Here is a 25,760-nt window from a genome sequence, read left to right as displayed (position 1 = left end):
CAGTCAGTTCGCGCAGCCCGCGACCTGCGGGTTGAAACCAGCTAACTGGGCTGCCCTGCGCTCAGCGCTGGGAGGCCGGGTGGAGGAATCTAGGGTGCAGCGCGAGGAGTGAGGCTCCTCCCGGATACCTTGACACAACACGGTGTCGCTCCGGTGAAGAGTTGCCCGTGTCTGTGCAGGAACGAGAACGCCAAGGGAGACGACACCCAGAACAGGCGGCTGCACCCAGGGATGCGAAGCGGGATGCGGAGCTTGCCTTTGAAATCGGATGCATTCCACTTCCTGCTTGTCCGCTGCGATCCTGCAATCCTTCTTTTGCTTCTCTTCTTCTTTCTTGTCCCTTCCCAATGTCTACCTTATAGGATAATCGTCAGGATTGCGTGAGAAAACGGTATGAGGCTTGTGGTAGATTCGAAAACTTAGTCCCTGCTTCCATTTACACGTAATCTACAAACGGAGTAAATCCACGATCCTTGATGATCACAGCTCAGATGAATGATCTTAGGGTAGATAAGTAAAGATCCCAAGGAGAACTGAGCTGCTAGTCTCCCCTACCTCCACCCCTTTTGACCTTTCTCTTTTTTCTTTTTTTTAACTTTTTTTTTTCTTTTAGAAGTTAGAAAGATGTATAAAAGAAAAATAAAATGGTAGGGTAATGGGCGAAAGGTCTGGAATTTTTTCACCACCAAAGCAACTTTATGAAAAGGTTTGCTAAAGTATTAACATTCACGGAATAGTCACAATGGCATTACCCGCACCCCTTAGCAGCGAGTCTCTTTAGACACCACAGCATTATTAGTCACAACTCCAATACTTGAGGTCCTACTTTGTGCACAGCACCGAACAAGCCCTGCCGTGATGACGGAGACGACTAAGATGCGCCTACGAGTCATTTTCAATCTATTTGGAGACAAGAACTTTGCAGAACGTGGTAAATAAAGGCTTCCACCGAGACACAAGGTAATGAAGGAATAAATCCAGTAACAATGCGTTCTAGCCAGGGAAAGCAAGAATCGGAATGCCACCCTCAGAGAATATTGGCGTGCTCCCTGCGGCCCTGGCAGCCAGTTCTATTCAAATACAGATTCTGGTGAAATGTTAAGGAGGGGCAGGAGGAAAGGAAGAGGAGGCAGAGGGAGGGGAGAAGAGGGGGGGAGGTGTGGACACCATCGTCACCAATCTGAGTAAAATACCCTGCTAGTATACATTGCCAACACCTGTGATTTGGTACAAGATGGTTTGTCATAGGATAAAAGAAGGCTGTCGCTGTGACTAGGCTGTCTATACCTAAAACCAAATCTTGCACTGAGCCTGGTATTTGCAGAATCCAGTGTGTCTACCTCTGACAATGAAGCTCCTGGCCACACAGGTCAAGATAAGGCTCATATTCTTATTTATTCGTCCCCGTGTTTATTCCCTCCTCTAAACAATGGATACAGTACAAGAGAATAAAGGCAAACAGAGAGTCAGGATTAAAAGATAGGGTATAAAATAGTAAAGATGGGTAAGCATAGCCCAGACACATGTAATATTGGCTCTTGTAGAGGAAGATTCAGTCACTTACTAGACTTCAGCATCCTCACAATACACATGAAATGGACTTTCGGAAGAAGCCCAATTACCTGGATACTAAGTCTCAGGAGAAATGCCTCTTGTGGTTGCTCGTAAAGAAAAGAGTGAAACATGATTAGTCATTGCTATGTCCTCCTTCCCCAGCTGGGAATTTCTATCCTTCTGCAATCTCAAAGCTCTTTGGACTTCCAAGTCCTCAATTTATTCTGTCCCAGAAGGACAGAAAACTGCTATTAAGTTTAAGTTAAATACCTAAAAACTACTTATTGAGGTAGATACAAGTTTTTGTTAGGAAATCAGTACAGAATATCTTTTTCTTAATTTTATGTACTTATAAATCGTTGTCCATAGTGTGGATAAAGAATGTCACTTGCCATATCAGTCAGCAGACGATGTTTCAGCCATCAAGAAATCAGCCACTGCAGCTACCACCCCCCCCCAACAATGCACCCTGAGGGGATTCAGGATGGAGAAAACTAGGATACCAGCCCTAGATAGTTAAGGTGCAGATCAAAGGAATAATTTCACTAAGCCCAGACTCTTGCATCTTCCCATACATAGAAAAGCACTCAAGTCATTAACTTGAGATGTCTGGTTCTTCTTTAATTAGCAGTAATTTTTTGATGTTTGACTACCTGATTTGTTGCTTTTGTTGTTTTGTTTTTTGCAGAAACTCCTATATATCCTAGCTCCTCCCTGACCTCTTTGAAACAGACCCTGAGAGCCATCTGAGAGGCTGTATCCCAGGCTTAAGCCCTCAGTCTGCCAAATAAAACATAAGTCTCAACTTTTAGGTTGTGCTTTTCTTTTTTTCAGTTGACAATAACTTGCATCATAAACTTGCTGTATCCTATGCTATTCTTTTAGAAAAAATACAGGCCCTGGTTAGCGCTGTACCTGAGCCACTACTATTTATGTGATCTTGGTTAAGGTAACCTCTCCATAACTCAGCTTTCTCATCTTAAAATGGTGGTAACAATGAAGTCCACACAACGTCCTGGTAAACTGTAAGAGCTCAAAAAATATTAGCTATTATTATTTATTTGGGGTATTTACTACTATATGATCTCACCGATATGTGGACTCTAAAGAAATTGCACTCATAGAAACAAAGAACAGATTGGTGGTTGCCAGAGGTGGGGGAGGGGTGGGAGAGATGACTGAAGGTGGTCAGAAGGTACAGACTTCCAGTTATAAGATGAAAAAATCACGGGAATGTCATGTACAGCATAGCGACTATAGTTGACAATACTGTACTGTATACTTGAGAGTTGCTGAGGAAGTGGGTATTAAAAGTTCTCATCACAAGAAAGCAAAAACTGTATGTGAAGTGACGGATGTTAGCTACACTTGTGGTGATCATGTTGGTGTAATGTATACATGATTCAAGACATTATGTTATACACCTTAAACTTACACACTGTTATATGTCAATTATATCACAATAAAATGGGGAGGAAAAGAGAATGAGCTGTTAATACGACAAAACAACATGAACGAGTCTCAAAATAATTATGCTGAGCTAAAGAAACCAGACAAAAGAAGAGTACATACTGTATGATGCCATTTAAATAAAATTATAGACAAGATCTCAATTAGACAAGATCTTGTCTAATTATAGATAAGATCTAATTATAAACTGATCTAAAGTGACAGAAAGCAAATCAGCAGTCGCCTGGGTACCCAAGGAAACAAGTTCATTAACTTGATTGTGGTTTTATAGATGTATACATATGCCAAAATGTATCAAATTATATGCTGCTAAATATTGCTATTTACTGCATTTCAATTATAGCTCAATAGATTTGAAAAAAAAATTAGAGCGTGTATAGGTGAATGTGAACAAAGTAAACAAGATTGGCAAGGATATTCCTTCTCTATAGGAGCTGACTGATTAAGAAGACACTACCCAGCTTCCCTGCTGGTCCAGTGGTTAAGACTCTGTGCTTCCAACATGGGGGGCACAGGTTCGACCCCTGGTCGGGGAACTGGGGTCCCACGTGTCATGTGGCACGACCGAAAAAAAAAAAAGAAAGACACTATCCAGCTAATTCACATAATAGAAGGTGTTTTTTGGGGGGGGGTTTAAGTCACAATATATGTTATTTTGCAGTAGTTACATGTTTTTCTCCAGCACTTTTACCTCTTCTTCTCACTTCCTACCCCCAATCCTCTGGTTGATTAAAAAGTGTTATTATTCAACTAGGGAAAAAAAAGTTTGTAAAGGCTACCCAAGGCCCCAGAAAATAGTAAGTGCTCAATAAATGGTAGGTATTACTATTTACTGGGTGTTTACTAAGTCAGTCACTGTGCTTGAACCTGGATGTACATAAAGGAATCAGCCATGGTCTACCAAGAGCTTACAGGCTGGCAGAAGTAGAAACTCGTGGAAACAAATAAACACAAGAGGTTTTACACAAGTGTGTTAATGGATGTGTGTCAGGGTGTAGGGTGGAGGCCAAGGAGAGAGCTTGTTTCTGCAAGGAGTAAAAGGCCATCAGAAAAATTTAGCAGAGAAGAAAAATTTGAGCTCAGCTTCTGGGGCCAAGAACAGCTGAAGTCCCTGGAATGAGCTTTCACTCCGTCTGGGCTCTGCAAATAATCAATAGTTCCTCTTAACCAAAGTAGCAGACTCAAAAGGGATGAAATAATAGGGGCTTAACAGGGGAAGTCAAGGCTAAACCAGCTAAGAAAGGACCAGACTGAGGAGAGTGGCCAAGACGGCAGATTAGAAAGACCCTGAGCTCACCCTCTCTCACAGACACACCAAAATCACAACTATTTGCAGAATAACTTCAATGAAAAAGACTGGAAGCTACCAGAAAAGAACTTTTACAACTATAGACATAAAGAGGGAACCACAACAAGACAAGTAGGAGGGGCAGGTCGTGATATAGTCAAGTCCCATACCCCTCGGTGGGAGACCCATAAACGAGAAAATAATTACAATTGCAGGGATTCTCCCAAAGGGGAGAGAGACCCCAGCCCCATGTCAGGCTCCCAGAGCATTTGGCTTTGAGGGCCAGCTGGGCTTACTTTCGGGAGTGCCAGAGGACTGGGGGAAATAGAGACTTCAATCTTCAAAGGCACACACAAAATCTCATGCACACCGGGACCCAGGGCAGAAGCTGTAATGTTGTTTTTCTTTTATTGGCCGCGTCATACGGCTTGTGGGATTTTAGTTCCCCAACCAGGGATCGAACCCGGGCCCTTGGCAGTGAGAGCACAGAGTCCTAACCACTAGACCACCAGGGAATTCCCAGAAGCTGTAATTTAATAGGAGCCTGGGTCAAACCTACCTGCTGATCTTGGACAGTCTCCCAGAGAGGCAGGAGGCAACTGCAGCTCATCCTGGGGACACAGACACTTGGAGCCATTTTTAGGAGCTTGCTCTACCTTGTGGACACTGGCGCTGGCAAGCACCGGTATGGAACCCTTTCTCTAGCTTATGAGTCCCAGGACCCAGCCCTGCCCTGGCCCCACAGCCTACAGGGGCAAGTGCGGGGATGTCTTAAGCCAAGCAACTAACTGCATGGGTCCACGGCTCCACCTGCCAGCAGACAGGCTGCCTTACTACCTCCTGAGCCCCCAGCCGCTACTGGACACAGCCCTGCTTACCAGAGGGCCCAGGACACAGCTCCACCCACCAGTGGGCGGGCACTGGCCCCATAATCCCCTGAGCCTGGCTCCACTCTCCAGCGAGCCTGCTCTAGCCTCTAGACCAGCCTCACCCACCGGAGAGCAGACACCAGTCACGAGAAAACCACAGCTCCACAGCCTGTGGACCCAGCCTGCCTACCAGGAGATCGGACCCTGCATTGGGACCAGCTGAGCCCTGGCCCTGCCCACTAGCAGGCCAATAAAAGCTTCAAGATGCCCCAGAGCCTGCATCCAGCTATGTCAGGAACCAGCCCCACCCACCAGCAATCTGACACCAGCTCTGAGACCCGCCCCCCACCCCCCACCCCCTGGCCCCAGGCCACGCAACCAGACTGCAGGAGCCAACTCTGCCTGCCAGTAGACTGGCACTAGCTCCAGGACCTGGCTTCACCCACCAGTGGGTACCAAGAGCCCCAAAGTCTTCCGGACCCGGACTCCTCCTACCAGTGAGTCAGCACTAGCCCCAGGACCACCCCTACACACAGGGTTCTTCAGTCAGCCACCTCATGATCTGGTCCTACCAACCAGTGGCTGGCAGCCTCCATACAAGGCAGGGCCTGGCAACAAACCAGACCAGCGGTCAACCAAGCCTACCAGCCTGCCTACATAGTCAGCCTGCCACAACAGAAGGACCCAACAGCCCTCATAAGAGGGAACCTACAGCTCGTGTGACAAGAGGGGAGTGTGCTGATGGGATGCACAGGATTATCTCCTACAAAAGGCCAATTGTCTAAGGTCAGCAAACAACCAATCTACCAGACACATAAAAATAAAAACAGTAACCTAGGCAAAATGAGGTGACAGAGGAACATGTTCCAAATGATGGAACAAGATAAAATCCCAGAAGAAGAACTAAGTGAAGTGGAGATAGGCAATCTACCCAAGAAAGAGTTCCGGGTAGTGAGAGGTAAGATGGTCAAAAAACACGGGAGAAGAATGGATGCACAGAGTGAGAAGTTAGAAGTTTTTAAGGCAGAGTTAGAAACGGTAAAGAACAACCAGAAATTAAGAATATAATAACCGAAATGAAAAATGCACTAGAAGGCATCAACAATAAAAAGGAACAAATCAGCAACCTGGAAGACAGAGTAGTGAAAATCACTGATGCTGAACAGAAAAAAAATAATGAAAAGAAATGAGGACAGTTTAAGAGACCTCTGGGAAAACATAAAGCACACTAATATTCACATTATAAGGGTCCCAGAAGGAGAAGAAAGAGATAAAGGGGCTGAGAACATACTTGAAGATGTAGCAGCTGAAAACTTCCCTAACCTGGGAAAGGAAACAGACATCCAAGTCCAGGAAGCACAGAAAGACCCATACAGGATTTACCCAAAGAGGAACACACCAAGACACATTGTAATTAAAACAGCAAAAATTAAACATAAAGAGAGAATATGAAAAGCAGCAAGGGAAAATAACAAGTAATGTACAAGAGAACTCTGATAAGGCTACCAGATGACATTTCAGCAGATATTCTGCAGGCCAGAAGGAGTGGCACGATATATTTAAAGTGATGAAAGGGGAAAATCTACAACCAAGAATACTCTACAGCAAGGCTCTCATTCAGATTTGATGGAGAGATCAAAATCTTTACAGACAAGCAAAAGCTAAGAGTTCACCACCACCAAGCCAGCTTTACAGGAAATGTTAAAGGAACTTCTCTAAGTGAAAAAGAATAGGCCACATCTGGAAATCTGAAAATTATAAAAGCAAAAAGCTCATCAGTAAAGGCAAACATACAGTAAAGGTAGTGAATCATCCACACATAAAGACAGTAGGAAAGTTAAAAGATAACATAAGTAAAATCATCTATATCCACAATATGCAGTTAAGGGATACACAAAACAGTTAGAAATTAAATATGATATCAAAAATAGTAAGTGTGAGGGGAGGAGAGTGCAAATGCAGAGTTGTTTAAGATGCATTTGAAATTAAGAGATCAGCAACTTAAAACAATCACACACACACATTTATTTATTTATTTTAAAACCTCATGGTAACCACAAACCAAAAATCTATAATAGATACACATAAAAAAGGAAAAAGGAATCCAAATATAACACTAAAGATAATCATCAAATCACAAGAGAACAAAAGAAGGGAAAAAAAGACCTACAAAAACAACTCCCAAACAATTAACAAAATGGCAATAAGAACATATATATCAATAATTACCTTAAATGTAAATGGACTAAATGCTCCAATCAAAAGACATAGAGTAGCTGATTGGATATCAAAACAAGACTCTTATATATGCTGCCTGTAAGAGAGTCACTTCAGACCTAAAGACACACACAGATTGAAAGTGAGGGGATAGAAAAAGGTATTCCATCCAAATGGAAATCAAAAGAAAGCTGGAGTAGCAATACTTATATCAGACAAAATAAATTTAAAATAAAGGCTGTTACAAGAGACAAGGAAGGATAATACATAATGATCAAGGGGTCTATCCAAGAAGAAATTATAACAATTGTAAGTACATAGACACACAATGTTGGAGCACCTAAATACATAAAGCAAATATTAACAGATATAAAGGGAGAAAAGACAGTAACACAATGATAATAGGGGACTTCAACACCCTAGTTAAATCAATAGACAGATCATCCAGACAGAAAATCAATAAGGAAACAACTGGCCTTAAATGATGCACTAGACCAGATGGACTTAATTAATTGATTTTTATAGAGCATTCCATCCAAAAGTAGCAGAATACACATTTTTTTCAAGTGCACATGTAACATTTTCCAGGATAGATCACAAGCTAGGCCACAAAACAAGCATCAGTACATTTAAGAAAACTGAAATCATATCAAGCATCTTTTCTTACCACTATGCTATGAGACTAGAAATCAACTACAAGAAAAAAAACCACAAGCACTTGGAAGCTAAACAATATGCTACTAAGCAACCAAAGGATCACTGAAGAAATCAAAGAGGAAATCAAAAAATACCTGGAGACAAATGAAAATGAAAACACAATGGTCCAAAATCTATGGAATGAAGCAAAAGCAGTTCTAAGAGGGAAGTTTATAGCAATACAAGCTTACTTCAGGAAATAAGAAAAATCTCAAATAAACAACCTATCCTTATACCTAAAAGAACTAGAAAAAGAATAATAAACAAAACCCAAAGTTAGTAGAAGGAAAGAAATTATAAAGATCAGAGGAGAAATAAATGAAATAGAGACTAAAAAAAAAAACTGAAAAGATCAATGATCTGACTCTTTGAAAAGATAAACAAGATTGATAAGTCTTTAGCCAGACTCATCAAGAAAAAAAAGCGTGAGGGCCCAAATCAATAAAATCAGAAATGAAAGATGACAAGTTACAACTGATACCACAAAAATACCAAGGGTTATAAGAGACTACTACGAACAACTATATGCCAATAGTATGGACAACCTAGAAGAAATGGACAAATTCCTAGAAATGCACACTCTCTCAAGACTGAACCAGGAAGAAATAGAAAATATGAACAGACCAATTGCCAGTAATGGAACTGTATCAGTAATAATAAAAAGGAAACTCCCCAAAAGTCCAGGGCCAGATGGCTTCACAGGTGAATTCTACCAAACATTTACAAAAGAGTTAACACCTAACCTTCTCAACCTATTCCAAAAAATTGCAGAGGGAGGAATGCTTCCAAACTTATTCTACAAGGCCAGCATCGCCCTGATGCCAAAACCAAAGATATCACAAAAAAGAAAATTACAGACCAGTATCACTGAGGAGTATAGATGCAAAAATCCTCAACAAAATATTAACAAACTGAATCCAACATTACATTAAAAGGATCAGATAGCATGATCAAGTGGGATTTATCCCATGGATGCAAATATTTTTCAATATCCACAAATCAATGTGATATACCACATTAACAAATTGAAGAATAAAAATCATATAATTGTCTCAATAAAAAGCTTTTGACAAAATTCAAAATCCATTTATGATAAAAACCCTCCAGAAAGTGGGCATAGAGGGAACATGCCTCAACATAATAAAGGCCATATATAACGAGCCCACAGCTAACATCAAACTCAATGGTGAAAAGCTGAAAGCATTTCTCTAAGATCAGGGAGAAGACAAGGTTGCCCACTCTTGCCACTTTTATTCAACATAGTATTGGGAGTCCTAGCCACAACAATCAGACAAGAAAAAGAAATAAAAGGAATCCAAATTGGAAAGAAGAAGTAAAACTGTTGCTGTTTACAGATGACATGATACTATACATAGAAAATCCTGAAGATGCCACTAGAAAACTACTAGAGCTCATCAATGAATTTGGTAAAGTTCCAGGACATAAAATTAATAAACAGAAATCAGTTGCATTTCTGTACACTAACAATGAGCTATTGGACAGAGAAATTAAGGAAACAATCCCATTTACAATCACATCAAAAAGAATAAAATACCTAGGAATAAACCTACTGAAGGAGGTAAAAAACCTGTACTTGGAAAACTATAAGACGGTGATGAAAGAAATTGAAGACGACACAAACAGATGGAAAGATATAACGTGTTCGTGGACTGGAAGAATTAATATTGTTAAAATGACCATGCTACCCAAGGCAAGCTACAGATTCAAAGCAATCCCTATCAAAATATCAAGGGCATTTTTCACAGAACTATAACAAATAGTTTTAAAATTTGTATGGAAACACAAAAGACCCTGATAGCCAAAACAATCTTGAGAAAGAACAGAACTGGAGGAATCACACTCCCTGACTTCAGACTGGACTACAAAACTACAGTAATCAAAACAGTATGATATTGGCACAAGAACAGACACATAGATCAGTGGAACAGGACAGAGAGCCCAGAAATAAACCACACACTTATGGTTAATTAATCTACAACAAAGGAAGCAAGGATATACAACGGGGAAAAGACAGTCTCTTCAATGGTGGTGTTGGGAAAGCTGGACAGCTACATGTAAAAAATGAAATTAGAACACTTCTAACATCATATACAAAAATAACTCAAAATAGATTAAAGACCTAAATGTAAGACCAGAAACCATAAGACTCCTAGAAGAAAACATAGGTGTAACACTCTGACATAAATTGTCACAATGTGGGACCTCCCTGGTGGCGCAGTGGTTAAGAATCCACCTGCCAAAGCAGGGGACACAGGTTCGAGCCCTGGTCCGGGAAGATCCCACATGCCGTGGAGCAGCTAAGCCCGTGCACCACAACTACTGAGCCTGTGCTCTAGAGCCTGTGAGCCACAACTACTGAGCCCACACACCACAACTACTGAGCCCACGCACCACAACTACTGAAGCCCGTGCGCCTAGAGCCCATGCTCCACAACAAGAGAAGCCACTGCAATGAGAAGCCCGCGCACCACAACAAAGAGCAGCCCCCGCTCGCCACAACTAGAGAAAGCCTGCGTGCAGCAACTTAGACCCAATGCAGCCAAATAAATAAATAAATGGTAAATTAAAAAAAAAGATTGTCACAATGTTTTTGGAGGTCTGTCTCCTAAAGCAAAGGAAATAAAAGCAAAATAAACAGATGGGACCTAATTAAGCTTAAAAACTTTTGCGCAGCTAGGAAACCATCAACCAGCCCAAAAGATAACCTACTAAATGGGAGAAAATATTTGCAAGTAATACGACCTATAAGGGGTTAATATACAAAATATTTAAACAGCTCATACAACTCAACATCAAAAAACCAAACAATCCAATTTAAAAATGGGCAGAAGACCTGAACAGACATTTTTCCAAAGAAGACATACAGATGGCCAACAGGGACATGAAAAGATGCTCAACATCATTAATCAACAGAGAAATGCAAATTAGTACCACAATGAGATATCACCTTACACCAGAACGACTATCGTCAAAAAGAACACAAATAAATATTGGTGAAGATGTGGAGAAAAGAGATCCCTTGTACACTGTTGGTGGGAATGTAAATTGGTGCAGCCACTGTGGAAAACAGTATGGAAGTTTCTCAAAAAACTAAAAATAGAACTCTCATATGACCCAGCAATTCCACTCCTGGGTATATATCCAAAAAAAAAAAACAACCCACTAATTCAAAAAGATACATGCACTCCAAGGTTCATAGCAGCATGATTTACAATTGAAACAACCCACTAATTCAAAAAGATACATGCACTCCAAGGTTCATAGCAGCATGATTTACAATTGCCAAGATATGGAATCAACCTAAGTGTCCATCAACAGATGAATGGGTAAAGAAGATGTGAGATATATATATATATATATACATATATATACATATATATATGTATATATATATATATGTATATATATATATATATATATATATATAATGAACTACTACTCAGCCATAAAAAAAGAATGAGATTTTGTCATTTGCAACAACATGGATGGACTTGGAGGGCATTATGCTAAGTGAAATAAGGTAGATAAAGAAAGACAATTACTGTATGATATCGCTTATTTGTAGAATCTAAAAAGTTTTTTTTAAACTAGTGAATATAACAAAAAAGCAACAGACTCACAGATATAGAGAACAAACTAGTGGTTACCAGTAGGGAGAGGGAAGCAGGCAGGGGCAAGATAGGGGTAGGGGATTAAGAGGTACAAACTACTATGTATAAAATAAACAAGCTACAAGGATATATTGTACAACACAAAGACTATAGCCAAGATTTTATAATAACCATAAGTGGAGTATAACATTTAAATATTGTGAATCACTATGTTGTACACCTGAAACATATAATCTTGTACATCAACTGCACCTCAATAAGAAAATTATTTTAAGGAAAGGACCAGATCAAGAAGGTCTTGTACACCAAGCCAAGGAGTTGAAACTCTAACTTGAGTGACAGTGGCAAGCCAGGGTGGTTTGAAACAAGGCAGTGACAGGTGAGATTAGAGCAGTATTTCTCAAAATATGACACCTGGAAGAACACCACCAATAGTATTTGGAAACGGGTTAGAAATGAAAATTTTCTACCCCAGCCCAGACCTACTGAATCAGAAACTCTGGAGATGGGCCCAACAGTCTTTTGGGGGGTTTTTTGTTTGTTTTGTTTTTTTTTTGGCCGTGCCACTTGGCATGTGGGGTCTTAGTTCCCCGACCATGGATGGAACCCGCATCCCTTGCACTGGAAGCGCGGAGTCTTAACCACTGGACCACCAGGGAAGTCCCATGGCTGTCTGTTTTAACACACCTTCCCTCCAGGGGATTCTGATAGATGCTAAAGTTTGAGAACCACTGGATTCAAGTTTAGAAAGACCACTCGGTCTGGGGCTGGGTGTCTGGGTAGGAAGGTACTGCAACACTCCAGGAAATGTGATAGTGAGAATTCATTTTTTCATTTAACAAATACTTGTTGACCATCTACTATGTGCTAGACACTGTTCTAGACACTAAAGATTCAGCAGTGAGCCAAGCCAAGCCCATGCGGTAATGGAACGCACGTTCTAGTGGAAATAATAATATCTATTGACATCATTTATGCAGTTCCAGATGCTGTCCTAAATACATTTAGGTGTATATTTATTTCTTCATCCTCACAACAACCCCATCAGATAGGTACAGTTTTTGTCTTCATTTTACAGTTAAGGAAACTTAGTTTAAGTAGTAGAACCCAGATTCAAATCCAAGGTCATGCCCTAGATGCCAGTGTCCTAGGCACCACGCTATACTGCTGCCACAGCATCATAGTGGCAGTGGTAGTGAAATATATTTATTCAGAATATATTGTTTTAGTACCTACTGAGTGCTAAGCACTGTTCTAGGAATTTAGTTAACAAGATCTCTCGCTTGATGGAAACTACATTCTAGTGAAAGATAAATAATAAAATTAAGAAACAAGCAATATAGAAAAGCATTATGCTAAGAAAAGGAAAAAAAAGAAACAAGCAGTATAAATAGTATATTAGAAGGTGATAAGTCTTGTGGAAAAAAGAAACACTAGAACATAGTAAGACAGATAGAGAACGTGATGGGAAGAGAGAGCTACAGGGATTGCGATGGGCAAGTTGAGATATCAACAAAGACTTGAAAACAAGGAAGTTAGCCAAGGGGATAAATGGAGGAAGACCATTCCAGGCAGAGGAAGCAGCTACATCTAAATCCTTAATGTGGGAGCAGGGTGAGGAACAGACAAGCCAGTGTGGCTGGAGCAAAGTGATCCCGGGCTCCCGAGCAAGGGAGGAGGGATTGCGTGCAAATCTTGAAGGGCTTTGTTGGTTTTTACTCTGTAAAACGGGAAGCCATTGCAGGATTGGGAGAAGAGAAATGACATAATCTTGTTTAGGTTTTAACAAGATCGAACCTATTGTTTTGTTGAGAATAGACTGCAGGGGACAAGAGAAGCCTGTTGGGAACTCTTGCAATAACCAGAGGGGGAAAAGTGATGGTGGCTTGCGCTGGATGGGATCAGTAGAGCCAACAGGTTTTGCAGATGGATGGATATTTTGCTGATGGAGGGCCAGAGAAAGTGGACTCTAGGGACCACCTACCGAAAGGGGGAGACCGTGGAAGGGGCAGGTTTGAGGGTGGGTGTTTGGAGGGTGGTTGTTTTGGACAACCAGATAGACGTTGAATACACGTTGGTTATACGAGTCTAGAATTTAGAGAGAGATCTGAGCTAAGGAAATAAATTTGGGAGTTGTAAGTAAATAGGCAGTCTTTTAAATGATTAATAATGTAGGTAATGTTGGGAAAAGATAAAGCTATAGGTGTCATTTATCATAGGTTTACTAATTGTCAGGCACTGTGCTCGACCCTATGGATTGGCTCATTTAATTCCAACAAAAGAAGAAGAGGTGGGACAGATAGGAGGCATCTACCATCAGGGACCAGACGCACCAATGGTCTCTGTTCTCTGATCGGCTTTTTTAGGGAATTCCGTCTGTGATTCATGCAGCGGCAAGCAGGCCTCTCTCCACCTCGAGGTGGGCTTGAGAAGTTGCAAGGCTCCACCCACGCGCTTGCGCACAAAGGCCCGTTCGGAGGGGGCGGGGCCTGAGCGAGCACAAAGGGGCCTGAAGGAGTTGAGCGCTCGAGCTGCGCTGGGCGTTGCCGGGTGAAGCGAGTGTCGCCGAGGCCGCTACAGTTGGCCTCTCGCTGGCCCAGCGCAGCCCACGGATCCCGAGCGGAGAACACGAGCACCGCCGGACTCGCTGGCGAGCTCCCAAGCGGGGCGCCCCGGTCTCTCAAGGATGGCCGAGCGAAGGTTACCCGGGCGAGCAGGACCCACGGGTGAGTGGGCGCGTCGCTGCGGGGTCGGCCCTGCCCGCCCCGCCCCTGTGCCTGCCAGGCCCCGCCCCGAAGCCCAGGCTCCGCCCCTTCTGCCCCGCTTCTCCTGCAGGGTACCTGAAATCTGTCCGCCTCGCTCCTCTTTTTTCTCGTTTCCTCTTTTTCAGGAAGGGTCTTTAATTTCGAGTCTCCGTAGTTTCCGCGCCGCCTTTGTCTTTAGGGGTCTCGATTCTGGGGGCTCCTTTCTGAGTTCCCTGCAGGTCAGTCATTTGATCCCCAGGGTTTAGGATACTTTCTCCATCTCAGCCTTCTCTAGGCAGATTTTACCTTACAGACGTGATTGTTGATTTCTGGAAGGAAAAAAAAAAAAGTTTGAGGGACCAGAGAAGCCCTATCGGTCAGCTCGCGGGGTCCCCGAAAGGAGGGGCTTTCTGCTGTGCAGATGCACACTCGCACACCTGGACCATGGACCACCAAGGCCTGTTATGGAAACCAATTCTGTTGTTCAGCTGAACCCCCAAAAACTTTGGGAAGGGAAGTGTAAGAATTGTAGAGATAATCTAGTGAGACCTCTTCTCAGTTCAGGAAGCAGAGGCCCGCGAGAGTGAACTGACTTGGCCCAGGTTACATGCTAGTTAAAGGGCCCCTCCGCCGTATTCTGCTGTGTCTAGGAATAGAAAAAATAAAATGGGGAAAGAAATGGAAGATTAGCCTTTCTGATAGCTCTTGGGGTTTTAATACGACTATAAAAGTAAAAGCACTTTTCAGAGCTAGAAGAAGGTGATGGCTTTTTGCATAGAAGGGAGTTTGAGATTACATCAAAGGCTTCTGTTAGATAAAAACCTCAGATTGTCACGGACTTAATATTGGTGGGATTTTTAAATACCCACATAAACCCTAATACTGTTTAACAAAATTTGATTTTTGCAAACTAGAGACTCAGGCATTGCCATTTCCTGTTTTTCCAGACACAGCTTAGTATTACAGAGGTCAAATGTATTTTATATAAATTATTTTTTGCCACAGCTGTCATTAAAGAAACCACTAACTTTCACAGTGCTGAAGGCTACCAGCAGAATTAGTGCTGCCAGTGAATTTATGGGAATCACGGAAATCTTTAAGGAATTTTAAGTTGATCTTTCCTATTTTTAGTTGCATTCTGTTTTTAATAAGTAGTAAGTGGTAAGAGAGACCAAAAGAATTTACACCATCACCATATAGTATAGCCACTAGGGTTCCTCTTATGGTGAAAATACACTCACGTTCCCTTTAGATATTTTGGGAAAGCAGAGTATTGAAATGCCTGATATGTTTGTTTATTTATTTATTTGGCCGTGTGGCATGTGGGATCTTAGTTCCCCTGCGCAGGGATTGAACCCGTGCCCCCTGAAGTGGAAGCACAGATTCCTAACCACTGGACTGCCAGGGAACTCCCAAATGCCTGATATGTTTAGGGGGATGCATATTTCTTCTGAGAAAAATGGCGATTTCCCCAGTAGTTAAGCTGAATGCAGCATATTTTTCTGCTCTATTAAATGTTTGAAAATGATGAAAGGTTACATAGATAACATTTAGGAAAATACTTTTTGAATGACTATGAGTAAATAAAAGTATTTTATTATATATCAAAAAGCCAAGCCTCAAGCAGAAATGGCTTGGGTGAAACAAAAATTAAGATAGTATCACTGCTCTGAGAAAACTGTAAAACCAATGTTAAATATTACAGCCACTAAATTCATATAAAAACATGACTCATTTTGAAAGTTTTTTTTTTTTTTTTTTCTAGCCATTGGTGGACCCTCTGGGGGAGCCACCTCCAGGACCAGTTTCTTTTTTCTTTTTTCTTTTTTTAATTTTATTTACTTATTTATTTATTTATGGCTGTGTTGGGTCTTTGTTTCTGTGCGAGGGCTTTCTCTAGTTGTGGCAAGCGGGGGCCACTCTTCATCGCGGTGCGCGGGTCTCTCACTATCGCGGCCTCTCTTGTTGCGGAGCAGAGGCTCCAGACGCGCAGGCTCAGTAATTGTGGCTCACGGGCCCAGCTGCTCCGTGGCATGTGGGATCTTCCCAGACCAGGGCTCGAACCCGTGTCCCCTGCATTGGCAGGCAGATTCTCAACCACTGCGCCACCAGGGAAGCACCCTGAAAGTATTTTTAATACCCTGAATTTGCACCGTTTTTCTCCCATGTTTCTTAGTGTCATTTTCCTGTGGAATATATATCTATGTATATATATAAAATATATAATTATATATGTTACTGGATCATCAGGCTGTACCACATATGTCCAACTCACTTATTGGTCATAATTAGTATATGTGCAGCAATGAAGCAGTCAACCTCCCATTAAAATGAATGCAGTTGAAGGACAAAGTTTGACTGAAATATGGCTTATGTCTTGTTGTGTCAGGTTTTCCAAATTTTACATAAATTTATACAATAACATAACAATGTACTGCCTTAAATTACAACATGAGCCTGAACCTAAATTAATAAATAAGCATCAAAATTTTTAAAAAATCAAATAGTAACAATACCTTAATTTTCTTCATTCTCATCAATATATGTGTTAGCATGCAATGGGAAAAAAATGCAAACAACAATTCTAATGATATATCCACTTAGGTGGTTGCTACCATCATCAGAGTGAGAACAGGGTGACTCAAATGACTTCATTTAAACACGGAGCTAAGTCTGAACAACTGTGGGAACTATGGTTTCAGAATAGAATGTCAGTGTCATAACCTTTAGAATGTTACTTATGTAACACAATTCTAGAGGAGGTGGGAGGAAGCATAAGACCAATTTCCTTATTTTTCCTAGAAATGAATCACTCAGTACTAGTGCGTGATTTATACATGGACTTCAAACAAATGACTTAGTGTCCTAACAGTCTTTTTTATTAAGTCTTTTATCATTTATTAGCAGTCTTTTATTACTTTTATTTACTTAACAGTCTTTTTTATTAACCATTTAGAGAACTTCTACACTACATCTTTAATATTGAAGAAACATTTAATATTTAATACTGAAGAAACATTTATCTGAAGTTCAGCAATTCCCGTCAATTTTATTTCCATTTCCTATTTTCCCTCCTGGTAAATCCAGGTAAAGCTAAATTTATTACACTTGTTAAAGCATTTGTTATAAGATTCCTTTTCATAAAACTTTTTAAGTTTGTCCTTCTAACTCATCATTTGGTTGGGATGATATTCACCTGATGGATAATTCTAACTGTTGTGATGATTATTTTGCCTTCTCTTTTTGTACTTTAATGTTTTGCTTGACTTCTTTAACATAATAAGCATTTGTCATTAGAACTGAAAAAATTCAAAAAATATGAATTCATTTACAGGTTCCATTTACATGAAACCTACTTTATTAGGTCTGATTTTAATGTATTTCAGCCAATAGAAACATATTTAAATAGGAGAATGAATTCAAGGAATCATGGTGAAAATTCTGGGCACTTTATTTTAATAAATGACTGTAAAATATATTAATATATAATAATTATATAATATTAAAATATACATATATTGTATATAATAGGTATTATATAATATTATATATAATAATAAATGTTAAATGAATGATATATTTTGGTAATAAAATAAGAAGTCGCCAAAAAAACAAGTGCAAGATTATGTCTTTGAAGAACTGGCTATACAAGTTTGGTGACTAGACAGTTACGTGAACTAGAGCTGAAAATTTAATTTTAAGGACTACATTGCTTTAAAGTCAGGGATCTCAGTGTCAGGACAGCCACACAGCTGTCATTGACTGTGTCGACAGTCCGTCTTCTCACATCAGGACACAGTGGCCTGAGTCAGGGGACTGCGGTGACTGGCATGTTTCCAAACAGTCAAGAAAAGGAAAAGGAAGAAACCATTGCTTCCCAGTAAGAAGAAAAGGAAGAGAGTGAGAAGACCGATCTTACTTTCCCTTAACGGACAAAAAGGGAGATAAAGTTTTGAATATGATTAAATGAAATGGTGGTGGGATATTCTGACAATCTCCTGAGCAGTTAAAACCAAGAGTGTGATTTCAGAAATGTATAAACTATGGTCTGAAATACCAGAATTAGTCTGCAGCATTTAGGACAGCACTCTGTAACTCTGAATGCAATTTTATGTATCTTTCAGGGTTGATTTTATTTTATTTCCAAAATAGAACATGAATCCTTCTCACTCTTGGAATTGAATGTTTAAAAATCTAATATATTTAATGGAATTCTTAACTCTCTAATTTTTTTTCAACGCTAGTTTTGTTCATTCTTAAAGGGATTTCACAAACTGTCACTATTACGTTATCTATTAATGTTGTTTTCACATCTTTCAGAAATAACTGGTAATAAGACCTCTGTAGCCATGGCTAGTTCTGACCTGAAACCAAAATCAGTAAGTCATGCCAAAAAGTGGTCAGAAGAGATAGAAAATCTGTACAGATTTCAACACGCAGGATATCGAGATGAAATTGAATATAAACAAGTGAAGCAAGTTTCTATGGTAAGATTTATGCCTCTACAAACCTGAACTCAAAATGAGTTTGTTAGGTGGTGAAAAGCACTAAAAAACAAACAAACAAACAAACAAAAAAAACAAACCAACCAAACAAAAAACCCACCGCCAACAAAGAACCAGAGAATATTAAAAGGGAATTCTACTCCAGCCCTCTCGTTTTACTGATGGGGAACTGAGGCCCAGAAGAATGATTTTCAGGCAGACTGGGGCAAGAGGTGGTTCCTCAGCACAGAAACATTAAGAATTTTCTAGCTTTTACTGACAACTGTGCTGTGAACCTTTTATGGTAGACCATCAAAGCAGAGTCATTTTCTCTCCCTAAGGTAATTCTATTATCAGATATTCAGTTTGCTGTGGAACTATTATTTCTTTCCTGTTTCTTTTTTACTTTAACCACAAATTATAAAGGGGTTAAGTTCTTTAGGTGACAAAATCTCCCGACTTTGGTTGTGTATTCCAGACTTTCTTGAGAGATTAGAGACATGGTTTTGCTTTTCAAAGACTATACCAAAATCTAGATATGGCCCCAGTTTATAATGTGATTTTTAAAATTCATTTATTCTACTGAATACTAGGAGGCTGAGTTTGGAAGGATATTATAGAATATGACATAGTATTCATAAATGTATTTTAACTTTTAGAGCTGAGGTTGCAACAAAGTGTTTATTATTAACTTGTTTTTTATTTTTGTTTTATGTTTTTATTATTAACTCACCATTGTTCAGAGGCTAATTCTTAGATGGGTTTTTCAGATCCCCATATTCTTTTTCTTCCTTCATTCTACTCTTTGATCTCTGCTTAACACGTCCTAAAAAAGTAGATAGGAAAAAAGATGGAGGCAATACAGAGCTAAAATGTAATAGATTCTTTCATTTAATGGATGTTAATTCCATAGAGATTATTAGGGGTGGTAAGGAATGAAAATAAACATACTGATCAAATGAGGATTTGATGGATGACTATGACTTTCACATATCCATTTCTTCATATCTACCAGCATTTTACTCTTTGGTCCCCATTACCAAAAGGGAGTTTTCATTACTCTATCATCTGTGGCTTCTAAATAGTTGTAAAACACAAGCATCAGCATTTTAATGCAGTTCAAAAATAAGCTTCATACACTTGCCTTAAGATTGGGATAGGCTATGCCCCTGAAAGGTGTGTAAGACCCAGGATCATATAGGCAAGGCGATCATACAGGCGCTGATGCACCTACACCACCACCTCAGAAACTGTTGTGATTGAGATCAGATAAGAGATAAGAGACTGAGATAAGATCAGATTTAAGGGAACACAAAGAACACCCTTAAAGGGGAAGTCCCAAAAAGCACCTGAGGGTTGTGTATGTGTGTGTGTGTGTGTGTCACAACCCGATCCACTATATGACTTGACAGTTGTAGAGAGGTTTTGCATTTCACTTCAGTGTATATCTATTGGGTACCTGCCATGTGCAAATTTCTGTGCCAGGTGCTTTAAAAAGATAAATATAAAAGCAAATGCCTGACCTCAAGAAACTTAGAGTACAGGATTTGGAATCAGTCTGCCCAGGCTTTGCATCCTGGCTCTCCTCCTTGGCTAGGGAACCCTGAACAAGGTTCATAACCCTTACTGAGCTCAAGTGTAAAATGGTGATGCCAGTGCCTGCTTTAGAAGATTGTCTCAGGAATTAAATGAAATCATGTGTTGCAAGTGCCTCGCACTGTAGTGCTCAGTAGTAGTTTGCTGAGTGAATGAATGGCGTTCAGTGAATGATAGCTTTTATTATTCCTGTATCTTGGAGTGGAAGATTAAGAGTGACGAACAATAAAAACTTACGCAAGTGAAAATACATGCCCCCCAAAATTAAAGGAAGATGAAATTTTCTTCCTTCAGGGACAATCTTCCAAAAGGGCTTCATGCCCCGAGAGGCATTTGCAGTGGGCCTTAAAGGACGGACAGGAGGGTAACTGAAGGCTTGCCTTGATTGGCAGCGGTCTGAAGGGTTTGGGTGATGTTCTTATCCTTACCTGAAGCACATGTCCTTATGGGCACTATTAATGCTTACTGATCTCCTGCCCAAGGAGAGCTGACTTGAGGACCATATCACACCCCTCCACCATTCTCTAAGGAATGAAGGTTTCCTAGGTTGAATGGGAGTGATGGGTAGAAAGCCAAGAAGAAAAAATTATGAAAGAGCAAAGGGTTATAGAAAGAAAAAATCCTAGAGGTTGATGAGACAGAACCAGTACCTCTGTTTGGAAGCCCCCCCTGATTTCCTAGGGTGAGGCAGCTGGAAGCAGGACCTCAGTCCTTGTCTTCTTTGAAGAAAGAATTCAGCAAAGTGACAGAGATTGTGAAGCAGATAAAGTGTTTATTGGGAGCAAAGTACGTGTTGAAGAACACACAGGCAGACTCAGAGTTGCGCGCAATAGGGGTGGCTGAGATCGCTTACATGGGGGCAGTCTTCTGGGTTACCTCTGGCCAATCGTCCTGTTCGTGCCCACATTTGGCCTGACTCAGGGTCCTTCCTGGTGGGTGCATACGCATCTCTCAGCCAAGATGGATTCCAGTGCGAAGGTTTCTGGGAGGTTGGCAGGACATATTATGGGCTGGTGGCTCCTCTCTCCTTTGGCCCCTCCCGAGACTGAGGATCTTCTCTGCGCACGTGTCCAGCCAGAAAATCCCCTTTGCCACAAGAATGAGAAAAATGTGGTCACGTTGTCTTCCACCCAATCAGGGCTCTGCTCTTGCTGGTCTCTTATCTCGAGGTGTCAGCAGGAGACTGGTTGCAGCTGCCCAGCCTGGGCCCGTCTGTCTCCTTCCTCAATCCCACATAAAGTGCTGCGGGTATTCTGAAGAAGCAGCAGTGTACTGTGTCTTCGCTGAATGAGGTGGTTGGGGGACCCTACTAAATGAGAGAGCCTGCTCTTGGCCCCAAGAGGAAGACAGCGGTAATGGTATCTTGAGAACTTCTTCCTTTCTCTGCTGAGGGTAATGGAATCAACAAAAAGCAGGCTTGACCTAAGCGATGGAGAGCATTGCTTTTCTCTATGATGTACGCGTCAGAGAGCCTGCCAAGGTTTACCAGTAGGCTGCTACCCGTTTTTGCTAACTCCTAAATAGTGAGACCGCAGAAGAAAGCGAAAATGTGTTGTTAGAAAATAAAGGATGTGTGTTCTTTTGTATTCGTGGCATTTTCGTGTTCCAGTTTGGAAGCTGTGATTTGTAAGTGAGGGATTGGAGAATGAGTAGCTGCCTGTAGAGATGATGTTGAAGAACAGGACTTGTTTTTATGCCAGGAACACAAAATCAGATTACTAGGGTTTTGACAGTGGTGGAGTACATGTCACACAATCCAGAAGCAACATACCTAACACAGCAAAAATGCATTGACCTGAGCAAGAAGGTATAACGCAAATTCAGAGAGGAAGGGGAGAAAAATGTCCAAACTAGATCAAGCCAAACGATCAAGTAAGCAAACCAATATGGCGAACGAGAAAGACTAGTGTGGAGAAGGTAAGAAGAGATTGCTAAGGACTATGTTCATGACCTCAAATTTCTATGAAAAATTGAGTTTTAAGGTGTGAACTTGAAACATGGACATGAGGAAATACATGTGTATTTCTCTAGATATAGAGATTTTCTAGATGTAGAGATTTAGATATCTCTAGTCTAACTGCTTCCTTTAGTCACCCCTGTGGCCTGGGCCTAGCCCTAATTTCCTCCTTGGGTATTATTTTTAGAAGTAAGTAAGTAATCATGCTTAAAATAGTTTGTAAACATAAGAAGGATAAAGTTTAGATTATTTTGAATGTTTTATCTTGGCTGCAGAGTAGAAATTTAAATCTAGAAATTGGGATCTAGGGAGAAGCACTGAATTAGTTGTCCTGCAGTATAAGGATACAACTTAAGTGTGTTGTGTGTTGTGTGTGTGTGTGTGTGTGTGTAAGATATCACTAAGAGCTCAAGTGTTTTTAAATTTAATTTTGTACTTTAATTGTTCGATGTGACTTGTGTTTTTAACTGTTTGATAGTGAAATATTATATAAAAAGAACATCAGCATTACAATATTTGTATTCTGGTTTTCAATATACAGGTAGATCGTTGGCCAGAGACAGGATATGTGAAGAAACTTGAGAGACGGGACAATACTTTCTATTACTACAACAGACAGAGGGAATGTGATGACAAGGAAGTCCACAAAGTGAAAATTTATGCTTACTAGCCTTACTTCTTGGTAATACCTGTCATTATCTTTTTAAAAATCCACTGTTTGATTCTACATCATGTAAGTGTCATTTTACAAAAGACTCCAAAATGCAGACTTCAATGGAATGTTTTGAGACACCAAAGCCATGAAACGTGGTCTCTAGTAATCATCCCGTTCTGTTCTAAAATATAACTGCAGTAGCATTCCATTGGTACCCGCCTTGCTCTGGTTCTTCCTGTTCTAACCGTGGTAGCATAACTACAGTAAGTCCTCTACATACAAACGAGTTCTGTTCTGAGAGCGCGTTCGTAAGTCCAGTTTGTTCCTAAGTCCAACAGACCTAGCCTAGGTACCCGACTAACACAGTCGGCTATATAGTACTGTACTGTAATAGGTTTAGAATACTTTTCACACAAATAATACATAAAAAAACGAACACAAAAAATAAAGAAAACATTTTTACTCTTACAGTACAGTCCCTTGAAAAGGACAGTAGTACAGCACAACAGCTGGCATCCAGGGGCTGGCATCGAGTGAGCGGGCAAGAAGAGTTACTGACTGGAGGAGGGAGAGGAGGTGGGCGACGGTAGAGCTGAAGGATCGTCAGCAATAGGAGACGGAGGGCAAGCGGCAATTCCACTCACGCCTGACACTGATGGAACGCACGTTCGCATCTTGGAAAGTTCGCAACTTGAAGGTTCGTATGTAGGAGACTTACTGTATTATGCAGGGGAAGAAAGAGCCCCACTTGAAACCATTGCAGCGGTTGTGTAGAGGTTAGTCCCCCGACGCCCATCACTTTGAACTGCCAGATCTGCATTCTGTGGCCCGAGGGGCTTTCTCTTGCCTCTGGAGTCCTTTGCCTCTCACTGAGTTGAGTGGAAATGCCAAGAAATGAGGGTGCCTGGGGCGGAGGTATCAAAGGCCCAGCCACCTGCTTCCGCAGGGAGGAATCAACCCGAGGTTAACCTTCGCTCACGTGCAGCAGTAACTCATTGGATGACGTAGGCAATTGGTTCTCTCCCGTCCTTGCCCCCTTCCCCCAGTCCCCTGCCAGCGGCTCCTTCCCTCCTGAATCACCTCCTGGTGGAGCCTCGCCCTGGGGTCAGCTTCTGGGTCCCGTCCCCGCCGCCGCCGCCAGGGAAGACATGTTCCAGTGCTGCCTGGCACCGCTGCAGGAACAGCCCAGTGCTAACGCGCAAAGAAGGCCGTTAACCCGGGAGACTGAAGAAGCGCCCCCACGCCAGTGAGCCTTGACGCTTTGAAGTTAACTAGCTGAAAGATATAATTTTCATTATAACTGTTTTGTCACTGATAAGACTTTTTGTTTCCATTGATAAGTTCTGACCTTTAAATAGATTTTGGGTTACGAGCTCACATCTATCAATTCATTCAACTTCAGGTCCTGTTTTCCAGAACTACCTGCCCCACGAAGCTCCGTTAGTTTTTCCCAGTTCAAAACTGTGCCTTTGGGACTTCCCTGGTGGCGCAGTGGTTAAGAATCCGCCTGCCAAGGCAGGGGACACGGGTTCGAGCCCTGGTCCGGGAAGATCCCACATGCGGCAGAGCAACTAAGCCCGTGCGCCACAACTACTGAGCCTGTGCGCCACAACTACTGAGCCTGTGCACCACAACTACTGAGCCTGCGCTCTAGAGCCCGTGAACCACAACTACTGAGCCCGTGCGCCACAACTACTGAGCCCGCGCGCCTAGAGCCTGTGCTCCACAACAAGAGAAGCCACCGCAATGAGAAGCGCGCGCACCGCAACGAAGACCCAACGCAGCCAAAAATAAATAAATAAAATAAATAAAAAAAGAAAGAAAAGGCAAGGCACTGACTGGGAGACTAAGTCTGCAAAACATACACAAAATAAAGGACTTATGTCCACAGTATGTAATGAATTCTCAATATTAAGACAGGACAATTAGAATTAGGCAAAAGATGTGAACATCTAAAAAACAAAACAAAAGTGTGCCTTTTCAGAACAAACACATCGTGGAAAGGATAAATAGACTGGTAAGCCTCTTTTATGCCTTTCCCATGCTGCCCGGGGTCATCTTATTTAGCACTTGTTTCAAGTCATTTATCTGTACGCCTATGGTCAGGATTTCTGTCACTGTCTTCCAGGTTTGGCACACCACTAGGTGCTGAGCATAGGAGGTCTTCTGAACTTGCTAATGCATTAAAAAAAAAAAAAAAGAAAAATTTACCGTGGTAGAATAATTGCCCGCAAAGGCAGCCACATCCTTATCCCTGGAACCTGTGGATGTGGTACCTTATATGGCTAAAGAAACACTGCAGATGTGATTAAGAACTTGATATGCAGACATTATCCTGGAAAACCTAGGGGGACCCCATGTAATCACCTGGGTCCTTAAAGAGGGGAGAAGGCAAGTCAGAGTCAGAGAAGATGTGATGAAGGAAGCAGAGGCCTGAGACATGCAAGGAAGGAGCCAAAAGCCAAAGAATACATAAAGCCCCAAGAGTCTCCGAAAGGAACACAACCCTGCCAACCCCTTGGTTTTACCAGATAAGACCCATTTCAGACTTCTGGCTTCCAGAACTGTAACAGAATAAACTCATGTTGTTTTACACTC

At 41.3% G+C, this 25,760-nt stretch overlaps 1 protein-coding gene and 2 long non-coding RNA genes across 7 annotated transcripts; 2 read left to right on the top strand and 1 right to left on the bottom strand.

The window, feature by feature from the left end:
• Window positions 1-20: 20 nt before the first annotated feature.
• Window positions 21-2,335, top strand: LOC132357016 (uncharacterized). Its single transcript, XR_009500156.1, has 3 exons — window positions 21-391; window positions 838-960; window positions 2,243-2,335. It is a non-coding gene; the product is annotated as an uncharacterized LOC132357016 (long non-coding RNA).
• On the bottom strand, window positions 370-19,776 carry LOC132357021 (uncharacterized). Its single transcript, XR_009500157.1, has 3 exons — window positions 19,688-19,776; window positions 14,567-14,799; window positions 370-447 (listed from the first exon to the last, which is right to left on the bottom strand). It is a non-coding gene; the product is annotated as an uncharacterized LOC132357021 (long non-coding RNA).
• On the top strand, window positions 14,217-25,760 carry MEIG1 (meiosis/spermiogenesis associated 1). Of its 5 annotated transcripts, none has more exons than XR_009500152.1 (4): window positions 14,217-14,452; window positions 18,791-18,957; window positions 23,049-23,859; window positions 24,565-25,760. XR_009500152.1 is itself a non-coding variant. In XM_059910331.1 (4 exons), the coding sequence occupies exons 1-3, from the start codon at window positions 14,413-14,415 to the stop codon at window positions 23,175-23,177; spliced, it is 336 nt and encodes a 111-aa protein (XP_059766314.1). In that variant the 5' UTR covers window positions 14,217-14,412; the 3' UTR covers window positions 23,178-23,189; window positions 24,565-25,760. The 5 variants fall into 5 exon arrangements, 4 of the variants coding, with proteins under 4 accessions (XP_059766314.1, XP_059766302.1, XP_059766297.1 ...); XM_059910331.1 differs by having other exon boundaries at window positions 23,049-23,189; XM_059910319.1 differs by having other exon boundaries at window positions 23,049-23,189; window positions 23,634-25,760.

Source organism: Balaenoptera ricei, chromosome 2, assembly GCF_028023285.1.
Source record: "Balaenoptera ricei isolate mBalRic1 chromosome 2, mBalRic1.hap2, whole genome shotgun sequence".
Taxonomy (NCBI): domain Eukaryota; kingdom Metazoa; phylum Chordata; class Mammalia; order Artiodactyla; family Balaenopteridae; genus Balaenoptera; species Balaenoptera ricei.
Note: the sequence above shows the minus strand (reverse complement) of the source record. Positions and strands in the feature narration are given on the sequence as shown.

Excerpts from the sequence above, each read along its gene's own strand:
- MEIG1 (XM_059910304.1), top strand. The coding sequence starts at position 23,818 with ATGGAACGCACGTTCGCATCTTGGAAAGTTCGCAACTTGAAG. Across the intron at positions 23,860-24,208 it reads GGAAAGTTCGCAACTTGAAG|TCCCCTGCCAGCGGCTCCTT; the intron begins GTTCGTATGTAG and ends CCCTTCCCCCAG. Across the intron at positions 24,409-24,564 it reads GAAGAAGCGCCCCCACGCCA|GTCCTGTTTTCCAGAACTAC; the intron begins GTGAGCCTTGAC and ends ATTCAACTTCAG.